At 43.7% G+C, this 12,736-nt stretch overlaps 3 protein-coding genes across 7 annotated transcripts; 2 read left to right on the top strand and 1 right to left on the bottom strand.

Moving 5' to 3' along the window:
- Window positions 1-271: 271 nt before the first annotated feature.
- nol7 (nucleolar protein 7) lies at window positions 272-3,307 on the bottom strand. Of its 2 annotated transcripts, none has more exons than XM_040171124.2 (8): window positions 3,005-3,307; window positions 2,452-2,512; window positions 1,850-1,896; window positions 1,734-1,759; window positions 1,552-1,624; window positions 1,343-1,464; window positions 876-953; window positions 272-565 (listed from the first exon to the last, which is right to left on the bottom strand). In XM_040171124.2, the coding sequence occupies exons 1-8, from the start codon at window positions 3,265-3,267 to the stop codon at window positions 492-494; spliced, it is 744 nt and encodes a 247-aa protein (XP_040027058.2). In that variant the 5' UTR covers window positions 3,268-3,307; the 3' UTR covers window positions 272-491. The 2 variants fall into 2 exon arrangements, with proteins under 2 accessions (XP_040027058.2, XP_040027059.2); XM_040171125.2 differs by having other exon boundaries at window positions 1,552-1,621.
- On the top strand, window positions 3,259-5,892 carry epdr1 (ependymin related 1). The gene is made up of 4 exons (XM_040171128.2): window positions 3,259-3,339; window positions 3,952-4,324; window positions 4,474-4,682; window positions 5,126-5,892. Exons 2-4 carry the CDS (start codon window positions 4,086-4,088, stop codon window positions 5,317-5,319), a joined length of 642 nt encoding a protein of 213 aa, XP_040027062.2. The 5' UTR covers window positions 3,259-3,339; window positions 3,952-4,085; the 3' UTR covers window positions 5,320-5,892.
- A 490-nt stretch (window positions 5,893-6,382) lies between these two features.
- On the top strand, window positions 6,383-12,709 carry stard3nl (STARD3 N-terminal like). Of its 4 annotated transcripts, none has more exons than XM_078099952.1 (10): window positions 6,516-6,648; window positions 7,611-7,648; window positions 8,374-8,690; window positions 9,883-9,960; window positions 10,163-10,240; window positions 10,495-10,548; window positions 10,810-10,927; window positions 11,479-11,577; window positions 11,741-11,806; window positions 11,885-12,709. In XM_078099952.1, the coding sequence occupies exons 3-9, from the start codon at window positions 8,487-8,489 to the stop codon at window positions 11,803-11,805; spliced, it is 696 nt and encodes a 231-aa protein (XP_077956078.1). In that variant the 5' UTR covers window positions 6,516-6,648; window positions 7,611-7,648; window positions 8,374-8,486; the 3' UTR covers window position 11,806; window positions 11,885-12,709. The 4 variants fall into 4 exon arrangements, with proteins under 4 accessions (XP_040027061.1, XP_040027060.1, XP_077956078.1 ...); XM_078099951.1 differs by having other exon boundaries at window positions 6,519-6,648; window positions 11,741-11,796; XM_040171127.2 differs by lacking the exon at window positions 7,611-7,648 and having other exon boundaries at window positions 6,383-6,648.
- Window positions 12,710-12,736: the final 27 nt, after the last annotated feature.

Raw genomic sequence — 12,736 nt, 5'->3', positions numbered from 1 at the left:
TTTCTTGATATTCGACCGTCACTGAGCTTCAGGTTTGTCTCCAGAGCTTGATTACAAATATTTAAATGATTGACTTTCTACTTCAAATAAAGTATTTCCAACAGTGAAGGAAAACCTGGTTCGATTAAGAATTTTCTCGTCAGAAAAGTGACACGTTAACAACCAGATGTCAAAATGCTTCAGATAAAACATTTAATTGACTCATGATGGTAAAGAACAGAAAATGTTCAGCATGTTAGAATAGTTTGGATTTATGAATCAAATAACGAGATTCTAAATCATCCATCTTTTATTAAAGGTTACAGGAAAAGTAAAAATAATCCCACCGTTTAAAACTTAACAGCTGCATCTTCCCCCCGTGGATCAGAAGTGGTTTTATTTGTTTTAATCGGTGACACAGAGGGACACTCCTGCTGTCCCCGTGTCTCGCGATGAACCGAAGGGTTCGTCCTCAAAGTCTGAGACCAGTTTTCTCCTCAAAGTCCGTGTGCTCAGCTGGAGGGAATCTGCTGCATGTGGATCCACGTCTTCTTCAGCTTCTCTGCTTTGGCTTTCTTCTGACAGGCTGAAGAGACGAGTGGAGACGACATGTCATGTCCGCGGCTACGTCGGTATTCAAACACGTATGACCGACGCTTAAAGCCGACGAGTGTTCTACACGTCTCGTGTAAAACAGTCAGTTTACCCAAGAACATTTTGAATCGACCCACAGTCGCGTCAGACACCCCAAAGCTTGTACTGAGCAGACACACTGCTGAATCGTCGTTTAATAAAAAGAATTAACAAGAGACTTGAGTTCTCAGCCAACAGCTGTTTCATAACCAGCTAAAAGTTCCTCACAGTAAATATTAACTTCTTTACGTCGCTGAACTCACCCCAGTTCTTCTTGACAAACTGCACGGCGGCGCTCTTGTTCTTCCCCATCTTGTTCTCCAGTGAGAGCATCTCGTTACCTGAGAGCACGAGGACAACGCGTTAACGAGCGAGGCGCCGATGTCGCCGTCCCGGGGGGAGGGGACGCCTCGCTGGAACCCAACGGAGCGTCACTGTAGCAAGACTTAAAATTGAGACAGATCATCGCAGACACTGGAGTGTAGCTTGCAGGGGTTGAAAAAAAAAACCTTTCACAATAAACGACAAAGGCGTAATTAGGAGTATTTATATATATATATATAGTTGAATTAATCCGTTTCCTTCAGGGTTCTTTTTTTATTGGAGAGGTTAGAGCCTTTAAAGTTAAAAGCAGTTGTCATTTTCCAAAACAGCCGAGGTGAAAGTGCTTCTGTTGTCATTTCTTTCATTCTGCTTCTAGTCATGCGAGTCAACAACTTGTTCGTCTTACTCGTGGTCCTTCGGCTTCCCGGTCCGTACATTCGGGAATGGAGGAAATCCTCGGCTGCCTTCAGCTGGGAGGACGCCAGCGTGCTTTGCTTCACCGTCGTCACCGTGTAGTTTCCCTTCAGGCTGAAACACGACAGCGGGTTGGAGGGTCGTGTTTACGACTAAATTACTCAGACGTCAGCTGGAGCAGGACGAAGTGCGTTTACGTACTTTCTGGCCGCGTTCTGTTTCCAATTCCTTTTCCTCCCCTCGACCTCTTCTGGCTCCGCCTCTTCTTCAGCTGCTGGACAGATGTTAGAAAACACAAGTGGAACAGATGTGAAGCTCATTCTGCAGCTCGACTTTCCTCTAAAAGGGTTAAAAGACGCGAGGGCAGAAATGTGCTTCTTTACCTTTAACGTGGGACTGTTCCTGCTTCCTGTAGAAAACAAGACAACATTGGAAAAGGTTCACGAAGAAGAGCTTTGGGGATTTGTTTTTATGAATTAGTCCCAACCAGAAAACTTACGTTGAGTCTATTTCCTCCAAGACTTCAGCCGATAGAAGTTTTCTTTTCTGTGGAGGGAATTTTAATGAACCATTAAAAAACCACAGATGGTGTTTGGCTGCTGCTTTCAGTCTGATTTATTTGAAAGGTGTATACATCTGATAGAAAGTCACTAACAGCTGCCAATTTGACTTTATATTAATATTTGAATAGGCGGAAATGCAACTTTTGGTGGCAGAGAGACTCCGATTGTCTCCTACTATTAATTAACTTACATCGAAAAAATGATTGTCACTATAATTGAAGATGAAAGTCATTTGTTAACAGGCGTATGGTAAACCTTTGGCTTTAGTTAATGCACGTAAAATAAATATCCTTAAATAGAGTAATTGACAGTGGTTTTTTTATTCATACAACCACATGTTGTGATAATTGCACCGTGCATTTGATTGCGGTTAGTTCGGTAGAATACTTTGTTGTGCAGATGTAAATAATCAAAAGATCGTGGCATACTTATTATCTCTAAAAAAAACCTAATAGCACTTCAAATGTGAAAGTTGATATATATTATATTTACACAGGAACAGCCTTTATACGGTGTAATATAACTTAAACGCACCGACCTTCTGCTCCTGGAACAGCTCCTGTCTCTTCCTTCTCTTCTCCTTCAGCAGCTCTTTTTCTCTGCAGACGTGGAAACGCAAAGACATCAGACGCTGGATAATAATCACTGTGTTGGTGCTTCGCTGCTCTTTGTGGACGAAGCTCCACATCAAACTCCATCAAAACCACGTTAGAAACGTGTTGATCACACGCATGCGCAGAGGAGTTTGTTTAGCAGGATAAAACTATTTTGGAAAGGAACTTTCCGTAACGGCTTGGATGTAGTTTAAAACGTTCTAAAACGCTGGCTGGCTCTTCTCTGGACCGTTATGCGTTATTATAAATTGGAATTATGAATCCAACGTTAACGCTTACCTACAAATGGCGTCAACATATTGATCCGCTCACTGTTAAATGTGCACGCAGACGTGAAAAGTTAAAAAAAATCAGGATATGAGATGAATAATCGCTGTCGTGAATGCAGTTTGCTCCTAGTGGAGTTGAGTTTAACGGCCTCCGGGTACCGTTCAGCCGTAGCTAATTAGCCAGCTAGCTAGCGTTAGCTAACGTTACCTTCTGGCTGTGTCCAGCGCCCGTTTCATGCTCCGCCGAGCATCAGCCTTGGAGTCTTCAAAGGTCACTTCTTCGGGCCCTTCATCGTCACTGGACTCGAGCAACAAACTAAACCCCCCCATCTGTCTCTCCCTACCCGTCATCCTCGAAGACGGAGCAGCTTCCCCACGTTGATTCTTCGCCATGTTGTTCTGGAGCGTCATCGCGCTGCGTCGCATGGTGACGCTTAGCGAACGCGACCGGACCCGCCCCCCGCCTTGCATTCCAGCGCTGCCATTGGCCGGGCGGTGTTCTCGCAGAGAGCTATTTGCAACAACATCAGCATCAATAAAACGGTAAATAATAATAAACAAAGACTTTATTTTATTCAGGGATGTTTCAGCCAAAAGTTAAATGTGTAATTATACCTAGCTATGCCATGCTAGTTTGCCAGAAAGGAGATTGATACAAATAATAATAACAATGGGTTCCACAGGAGTCTCCCCTATTGTGCACGGAGAATACATGTTTTATTTTTGCCTGTTCTAAAAACGATTATTTCCTCAGAAAACGTGATGAACGATCTCTAGTTGCAAGTCTATTTCAATACAGCATGATCCTCATTTAGTAAATGATGGTCTATAAGACTTTCCAATATTTTCACATTTTATTTTTCAAAACACATTTCAAGTACATGAATATATTTGATCAAATAATTGATTGTTTCGATTACTCAAAAAGCCTGCTATATCGTTAACCTGTAAAACATATTGTATTAACACTAAAGTTGGTTATTCTTTGAGATTTACAACAATTTTACTAAAAAGTGGTTAAACCTCCAATTACAAGTGTCTACAATACTTGTAGCCGTTGAACTGCCTTTTACGGATTAACAAAATAGTATTACATTATTATTATTATTATTAGCCCTCAATTAAAGTTCTGTTTTTTTGTTTTAATATATACAGATTCACACGGTTCATTAAAGCCTTTATTTTGAAAACCACAACCGGAAACCCTATGCAATCATTGGCGGCAGGTGCAGCTCATCGGCAACAACAACAACAACGGGATCATTTACCGGGCTTTCACCACCGCAGCGATGCACCGGCTGTTGTTCGTGTTCATCGCCGCAGCCGGCGCATCCGTCCTCGGGCTCCCGGGGAAGGATGCCTCCCCGTCGGCGGCCGCGCCCTGCGTCGCCCCGCTGCAGTGGGAGGGCAGATGGGTGATGTACGACCACAGCACCGGGAGGAACGTCCGGGCCTCGGTCTCCTACGACGGCCTGAAGCAGAGGCTGCGAGTCCTGCAGCGGAACCAGAAGCACGCACCCTGCCAGAGGTGAGCCCCCCTTTAAGCACAGTGATAATTATATTATTTTTATAATAATAATTGCTTTATGTAATGTGTATGACGTACACTGTGTGTGTGTACACTACTCTAAACTAAAAGTTTGGACACACCTTCTCGACCCTCATCACCCCCTCCAGGTTTTTTGAGTACATCTACTTGTACCAGAGCATGGTGATGTTCCAGATTGACCAGAAGACCAAGGACTGCTCTAAGATCTCCCTGACGGAGGCCTGGGATCCCTTCGACATCCCGGACAACTCCACCTTCGAGGACCAGTACTTCATCGGAGGTCCCGGGGACAACGTGGAGGTGCAGGAGTGGTCCGACAGGAAGCCGGCCCGCCGACGTGAGTCTGTCTCTCTGCACAGTGGTGCCATCTTGAAATGCTAAAATACAAATGCATTACAACCCTGAGACGCTGGAAGATGTTTATTACATACATGACACATGTCTTCTGAACCTCCAGCAGCTTTGTTGCATTTGTTGCTCTGATCATTTTGCTCTCTGTGGTCTTTAATTTCAGCACAATAAAAAAAAGCCGAACCATCATAGATTTTGTGTCCGCAGTTGCGGATGAAAGAAGAAAAGGAGACATTGAACTATTTCTATTTGCAGCCTCGTCTCTTCTGTCTTCATTCATGAATGTCAGAGGTTTGGTCACGTGACCCTTCTCAGCTGAATCAGAGTTTCTTTATGGCGAACGTGGTGAACGCGAAGGTTTATTTGATGAGACATGTAGAGTAGAACGTTGTTGATGTCACAACTTGGCTCTGCTCGTGTCTCCACCAGATGAAGCCTGGGTGGGCATTTACACCCTCAAGGACTGCTACCCGGTGCAGGAGACCTACGCCAAGAACAGCAGCGTCACCACCTCCACCCGCTTCTTCAACATCCAGCTGGGCATCAGCGACCCCGACGTCTTTACCCCGCCCTCCACCTGCCAGTCAGCCCGGCCCGAGAGGATGGCCGAGTCCGACTGCTGAAGCCTCGCAGGCCTCCTACTTTCAACCTCCGGCGCTGCCCGGAGGCCGGAGGCCCCCTCGCTCGCTCGTCCGCCACCTCCTGGGAAACCGACTCTCAACAGCTCCCTCGCAGTGCGAAGGGACCTTTCAGATTTCACTCCGTAGTAAAAAGGAAATGTGAAATACGACAAGCTTCGTAGAATTGTTGGTTCATTTGCTGCTGTTTCTAGCTGCAACTTAACAAACTAGTTTAATGGGATCCATGTTAAACAATTAGCACCATGCTAAACATGTCACTTTTAACCAATTGTGATCAATTTATTTGATTTAATACTTCAGCTAAGAAGTAAAGTTTCAGTGCAGCATTGTGCTAACAAGCGTTGTTTGATTACTCCTCAAACCCATGAAGTGCGTCACAAAAATGACTGAACAAAGTAAACAAATTGTTGTTTCTTTTAGATTTTTATTGAGATTTAAAGGATGTTTTTTGTGACACACGCGCGTGTGCAGCGGTGTTGTTGACCCGAGGGCACAATGTCATGATGGCTTAAATGATTTTCTTTTTATATTTGAACAATAAACGAACTGACTGAACTTGTGAAGTGTGATTCATTTTCCATTTCAAAAGGCATCTACTTGCCAATGCGGAGTCCCAAAAGTAGATCAAACTGATCACAAAGCCAACTCATGGGAGGTCTGAAAAAATTAATTCATTTAAATGTATTTATCATGTAAAAAAAAGTATTCAGACTAAAACATTGGTTATTATTGTGTTTGTACTGGGTCATATTTGGGCATTGTGTTGTGCTTTAATTGGGTATTTTTGTTCATTGTTCCTGGAAACTACAGACCCCAATTTGGTCAAGCCTTTTTAGTATTTGGGGGTTTTCATTTTTCTTTTTGAAAAAAAAGATTGTCTGCATGCACCATGTGTCTAAAAATGAAATAAAAACAATACATTTAAAAACAAGCACAAACATGTTCGATAATGTGCGATGTTGATGGAAACTGAAACCGGTCGAGATTTGCTTTGGTTTGAAGATCAAGGTTTGGAAGCTAAGCAGCTAAACCAGGTGAATAAATCAATCAATAAATAAAATCCTCCCAAAAGTGGCTTGTCTCCAACATGACCGGCAGGGAGGCCCGGCAGCGGCCGCCCAGCTGCGAACTCCGAATCCCAGAATCCTTTGCGTCACTGTGTTTTCTTCCTACGCTCCATATTCCGGTCCGAGCTCTCGGAGCAGGAAGCAGACGACTCGTCTCCTGCGTTGAAGCTGAGACTTGCAGCCCGAAACCCCCCGGAGGCTCATTCGGAACCTTTTAAACCCGTTAAAGGAGCGAGTTCGACCGGTAAGGACCCAAAGGGGGACGTTAAACAAACCCGCGTTTCACCACGCGACTTCAAGCTAACGAGCTAGCGTTAGCTTAGTTTTTAACGGCACTAGCTGCTGGTTTGTCCCCCCAGTTCACCCTGATGGGCTCATGATTTAACTCATAAACACCCTGACGTTGTTGTTGTTGTTGTTGTTGTTGTTGTTGGCCTCCGCGCTTAGACAGTATGTTTCAGTGGGTACATTATATTTATTACTGTAGCTGAATCCACACATTAATCCATCAATACTTGTGTGTTCTTATTTGTCATTCTTCATGATGAGTATTACACATTGGTGTTTTTATAATGTTCTTCCTCTGGTGTACTTAGTGTGTAGTAGTTTTGGGGACTGAAGGAAGCATTCCTCTCGTGGGCGTCACAGTGACGGACCTGACTGCAGAATATTGTTGTTGTTTTTGTTGCTTTGCGTCACATTTCCGGTTTCGTTTGATGGAATCCCTGCACACCAAACACAGCGAGCATCGTTTCAAGTAGGAGTGTTTATTGGAGACTCAGAGTTTGTCACCATGGTAACTGAGCCTGTGAGCATCACCTGGTCCGCAGCGTGGACACAAACAGAGGATCATTAGGTTCCTGTGTGTGTTCATCAACACAGGTCACACTCGCAGTCCTATCCGTTCTTCAATGAATTCAATATTTAAAGACCTTCGTCTGCACTATGATGGACGATTACACCCGAGGGACAGTTTTTCACAAATGATTGAGTGAAATTTTTCCAATAATCTGGAGAGAAGTCACGTGACCGGCCGGCAACTAACATTTAACATTTAACTTGTTATCGTTTTAACAAAAGCAGGATGGGCGGGACACAGACACAATATTATTATTATTATTATTATTACATTCAATTGCAGTATTTGGATTTTATTGCTATTTGTGAGCTAGCGGGTTTTCCTTTTGATTCTTTTTTCTGTTCCAGTGTTTCCTGAGATCCTTTTATATAGAGTCACATTCATGGTAAATATGATATGCATCATAATATGAAATACAGGCTAGGGTAACAATAAATATTCAATATATAATGAATCATAAAAACTGCTACATTAATAAAATGTGTTAAAAAGCGTGTGTTCATATAATTAGAAATTGGTGGATTCTGTATCTCATGTGTTTTTGATTCTTTTACGTCAGATGAACCTTTGCTGGAAACTTTAATAAAGTGGTCGGTCCTCCTCCCATCAACATATAAGAAACCGTAGTTTTTAGTTTATAATAACTATACATTGTGACCAAGAAAGGGAGAAGATACATTCTTAAAATGTGTATATAAAGTATCCTCTCTTGCATGATATTCCAGGAATAAATAAAGCTCCGCTGTAGATGATTAAGGAAATAAATTGTGTTTTTTCTTACCCGAGAAATACTTCCCTAAAAACAACTGTGAAATGCAGTTTAACATACTTTAGGAGTAGTTATTAAATCGTCAGCGTGAAAAGAGGAAGCTGGAGGAGAGTCGTCCTTTCAGGCGGAATCTACTGGAGTCAATGTCAGTTAGTGCTTAAGAGTCCCTAGTTCCCCTCCAGCAACCAAGGGTCAAAGGTCATGACTCGGTGATACGTTCTTCAAGTCGTCCAAGAGAATCTTTTATTTACCAACTATTTTTAACAATATTCTTGTCAGAAAGAAGAAATGAAGCAGTAAAACGTGTTGTGAAGTTAAATAAATAATCCGTCCCTCTCCAGATGCGGCGATGAAGCGAACCTCCGCGGAGCGAGTCCACGCCCACATATCCCGCATCCTCTGACTCCACCTTCCCGCTGAGGGCGGAGGTGGCGGCGGTGCGTGACCACAAAAGATGGACAGGCGATGCAGCAGCAGCGCCGACTCACGGCTGACCGGCAGGGAGGGGTGCTCCATCAACAGCACCCCCATCTGCAGGAGGGCGGAGTCGTACGAAGCCAAGGAGATGAAGTGCATCTCGGACGTGAGGAGGACCTTCTGCCTCTTCGTCACCTTTGACTTCCTGTTCATCACTTTGCTCTGGATCATAGAGCTCAACGTAAGACCTTTCATTGCCATAACTGTTAACGGCCTCTTTTAGTATTAACCTTTGTGTTTTAAGCGACTAATATAAAGTTCGTTTCATGTTACCGTCAGTTCTGATTTTCACACACTTTTGGCGGGTTTCCACCGAGCGGTACGGTACGGGTCGGGTCTGTTAACCATGATTTGGCGAGCGTTTCCACCGCCAACAGTACCCTTACTTGATGGGCGTGGTGTATTCCAGAAAGTAGTGATAAGGTCACTTGATAGGCGTGGTACATGACGGAAAGTAGATTGACGTCATTCGATCGCGCAAAAACTGAAACCGTAACTGTAACCGCAAACAACAATGGAGGATGTACAGCTGATCCTGTTCCTGCTTCTCCACATGTGGCTGTTTGTCACAAGGAGACGACACTCTTTGTTTGAGCAAAGGCTGCAAGGAAAAACACAGCGCAAATGACGACACTCTTTCAACCAATCAACGCTCTGCAGTGAGTCTAGCTCCGCCCTTTAGTACCAAACACCTGTGCCAGGTGCCCCAACGGAAGGGAACCCAAAAAGTGGTACGGCTCGGATTTTTGGTACCATTCTCAACTTTTGGCCGACCCGACCTGACCCGACCCGTACCGCACCGCTCGGTGGAAACGCGCCCTTTGTCACAACGATCCGGCTAACGCTCGTTAGCATTCACGCAGCACTTCATCCGATACCGATATGTACACGCAGCTTTATGGTCCTGGAGGAGGAAGTTATTTTACTGTGGCACACCTTCCCTAAAAGCACAGGTTTCAGCACACACACACAAAACACACACACACACGCACACTGTAGTTGTTGGGAATTGCGTGTCTAAAAGTATCTCACTTCCACGAATCTGTGGTCTCTGGAATCTGGAAGTCTTTTTCAAAGTGTCCTGTGGGGTTTTTATTGGCTCCTCCTCCTTTCAGAGAACATGAAATGAAACACTGTTCATGAGCTGAAACACTTCAGGAAACACGGTACTCTGAGATCACACGACTGTTCACCATCACTGGGTGTGAACAGGAAGTAGATGCCTGATACCTAAAGATCTTCTGAAATGTTCGTCTATGAACTCAATCAGACTCATTTCTTGGAGAAATCCTTTTTTAATGAATAATAAGCTCCATCCACTAAAGCTGACTCTGCGTATCACAGGAGTGTAAAGGCGAGTTTGTGTTCGACAGGTGAACGGCGGCATTCAGAAGCAGCTCGAAAAAGAAGTCCTGCACTACAACTACCACGCCTCCTTCTTCGATATTTTTGTAAGTTTCTCTGTAATGTCGGACCGGCGGTCATGCTCTGAACATGCTACATGTTGTTGTTGTTGTTGTATGTATGAGTTGTGTATTTATACCTGCTTAACTGTGCCCAGAGGAATGTGCAGGTACATGTGATGCACCTGCACATTCACTGTGACGTGATGAGGTAATGTTTAACACGCCTGCATAACTCAACACCCCCCAGCTCCTGGCGGTCTTCCGGTTCGTGGCGCTCATCCTGGCGTACGCCGTCTGTAAGCTTCGCCACTGGTGGGCCATCGCGGTGAGTCCTCACCGACCAGCTTTACCTGGATGTTATTCAGGAAACATTTATTGCCATAATGTGTCAGACGTACAAGGGATTTGACTTGGCGGTTGGTGCAACAGTGCACGAGGAATAAAATAAAACATAATGCTACGGGTTAGTTTAAACATAAAGGTTAAAGTTAAAAAGTTAAAAGTAAAGTCCAGTAGAACTGGAGTATTTTGCTTATACAGCAGAATATTTGCAAGTGAACTGTTTCCTCTGCTTCACAGATCACGACTGCAGTCAGTTGTGCTTTCCTCATCGTTAAAGTCATTTTATCAAAGGTAAGAGTCACATGACGCGTTTCTATTGTCGTTTATTACAACTGTGACCCGTCATCAATGTGTGTTCCTGCTCCTCTTCAGAGTCCCGTAACACAAACAAGCCCTTTGTTTGTTTAGCCTGATACCTGTGTGTGTGTGTGTGTGTGTGTGTGTGTGTGTGTGTGTGTGTGTGTGTGTGTGTGTGTGTGTGTGTGTGTGTGTGTGTGTGTGTGTGTGTGTGTGTGTGTGTGTGTGTGTGTGTGTGTGTGTGTGTGTGTGTAGCTGCTGTCTCAGGGGACCTTCGGCTACCTGCTGCCCATCGTCTCCTTCGTGTTGGCCTGGATAGAAACGTGGCTTCTGGACTTCAAGGTTCTGCCTCAGGAGGCCGAGGACCAAAACAGTGAGTCGTTGCTCCGGTTACTACTTCCACTGTGGTACTAGTACTGCTAAAATATTCACGTTAAGCTTCATTTGAACAAAAGTACCATTAGTGAATTTTTGAAAATACTCTTTAAGCGTTCCATCCGAACACTATTTTCAAATGTAGTGGAGCAGCAGAGAAGAACGAAGAAGTATTACTACTTCATTAAATGAGTACAAGGAATCTGTATGTAGTTCTCTTTAAAAGGTCCTTTAAGTACCGATGAGCTCCACCTTTTATTACCTGCAACATTAAAGTGACAAACACATTAATGCATCAATAATCATAATCCAGTAGTATTACACACATTGATTGACACTCTGCATAAATGAGATTTAGACTCCTTTTTTCTTCCAAAATGTACATAGAATATAGAATTTCTTCAACGGTGGGGCAATTAGGGACAGTTTGGGCTCCATGGTTACGTAGCTTTGACAGCTGGAGGCGGTAGCAGCACAGGGGGGCGGGGCTTAGCCAAAGTGACTCGTCAGAGATTATTACCACTTTTTACCTGCGTTCGTGTGTTACAGGGTATCAGTGCATCGTGGACGCTGCAGAGCGAGCTCCTCTCGTGTGTGCAGGTCCTTTGTCTGACGGACAGTTCTACTCCCCCCCGGAGTCCGCGGCAGGTCGGTCACCCTCTCCTCTCGTTAGCAGATACTAATCGTACTTTATCTGTCTGGGTTTCCAGATGTGTGTCTTTCATTCCATCCATGAAACGCTGCAAATAATGTGTTTAGTGAATAAGAAGTGAACTAAACTGCGTTAAATGGTTTGTTTCTCCCGGTTCAGACTCCGATGAGGAGCTGGATGATAAACATGATCCAGAGAAAGGGCTGATTCAGCGGGTGATATAATGTGTGTGTCCACGTTCTTCAGTTCTTCTACAATCCAAAACATTGTTTTGCTCATTTCTGGTTCTTTTATTCTCCTCAGGACCTCCACTTCTGACATGTTTGCCTCCGGCTCCTGTCGTGCTACTGAGGGGGAACTCTGCCTTACACATTCTGCCATATTTGTCTTTTATTTAAAAACATCTTTACTCATCCACACAAACGCAGTGCTGGTTCTTTAAATCCTGCGAAACGGAAAAGAAGTGCCGCTTAAAAAGCAATTTCAGCATCTCAACGTATTTACTTTTGGATTAAATAAACTGTGGAGCAGTCCGTATTTTGGGATATCAAAGACAAAATCATATCATCTTGTCCAAATCGCGTCAGAAGGCTTTGATTTTCTGTATTTCACTATCTTATGTTTTTACCAAATTGTCCCCCCCCCCCTTTATTTCCATCCATAAGGAATGAATGTCTTCTCTTTACAGTGTTAACTTTTAAATCGCTGATCTCTTTTACATGCTTGGTTTGAAAGTCACTGTAAAATACAACAAGTCCGTAGACTCTGCATGAAGAAAAGAAGGGTTTAATTGAGCTTAATGACCACGAAGCCACGTGGACGAGATATTTAAAATACACCCATGTCCTGTTTTACTGATTCCACGTAGAACCTTGGTGTCAAGATTTCTGCTTTAAAAAGCGTGAATTCTTATTTAACTTCAATACTAAACAAGCCATTACTGTGGAGCACTCACGCGTGAGGCTTTCAGCCTCCTGCTATTAACGGCAAACTCCTAAAGAGCTGCTAAATGAGTCAAATATGAATGAACAGACGAGTGGATCTCTTCACGCATGCCTTGCAAGTTGGGTAGTTTTTGTTTTTATGAAAAGCTTGTCTAAAATATAATCATTAAAATGTGAAATATTGTGTTGTGGCATTATTTTCCTGAACTAC

Source organism: Gasterosteus aculeatus, chromosome 3 (genome assembly GCF_964276395.1).
Source record: "Gasterosteus aculeatus chromosome 3, fGasAcu3.hap1.1, whole genome shotgun sequence".
NCBI classification, from domain to species: domain Eukaryota; kingdom Metazoa; phylum Chordata; class Actinopteri; order Perciformes; family Gasterosteidae; genus Gasterosteus; species Gasterosteus aculeatus.
Note: the sequence above shows the minus strand (reverse complement) of the source record. Positions and strands in the feature narration are given on the sequence as shown.

Bases quoted from the DNA above. Each gene is read 5' to 3' on its own strand.
- nol7 (XM_040171124.2), bottom strand. From the start codon at position 3,267: ATGCAAGGCGGGGGGCGGGTCCGGTCGCGTTCGCTAAGCGTCACCATG. The intron at 1,625-1,733 runs GTAAAGAAGCAC...ACATCTGTCCAG, and splicing joins GGAACAGTCCCACGTTAAAG to CAGCTGAAGAAGAGGCGGAG. The intron at 954-1,342 runs GTAAGACGAACA...TCGTGCTCTCAG, and splicing joins GGGAAGCCGAAGGACCACGA to GTAACGAGATGCTCTCACTG.
- epdr1 (XM_040171128.2), top strand. From the start codon at position 4,086: ATGCACCGGCTGTTGTTCGTGTTCATCGCCGCAGCCGGCGCATCCGTC. The intron at 4,325-4,473 runs GTGAGCCCCCCT...CACCCCCTCCAG, and splicing joins AAGCACGCACCCTGCCAGAG to GTTTTTTGAGTACATCTACT. The intron at 4,683-5,125 runs GTGAGTCTGTCT...TGTCTCCACCAG, and splicing joins CAGGAAGCCGGCCCGCCGAC to ATGAAGCCTGGGTGGGCATT.
- stard3nl (XM_040171126.2), top strand. From the start codon at position 8,487: ATGGACAGGCGATGCAGCAGCAGCGCCGACTCACGGCTGACCGGCAGG. The intron at 10,549-10,809 runs GTAAGAGTCACA...GTGTGTGTGTAG, and splicing joins TTAAAGTCATTTTATCAAAG to CTGCTGTCTCAGGGGACCTT. The intron at 11,578-11,740 runs GTCGGTCACCCT...CTCCCGGTTCAG, and splicing joins CCCCCCGGAGTCCGCGGCAG to ACTCCGATGAGGAGCTGGAT.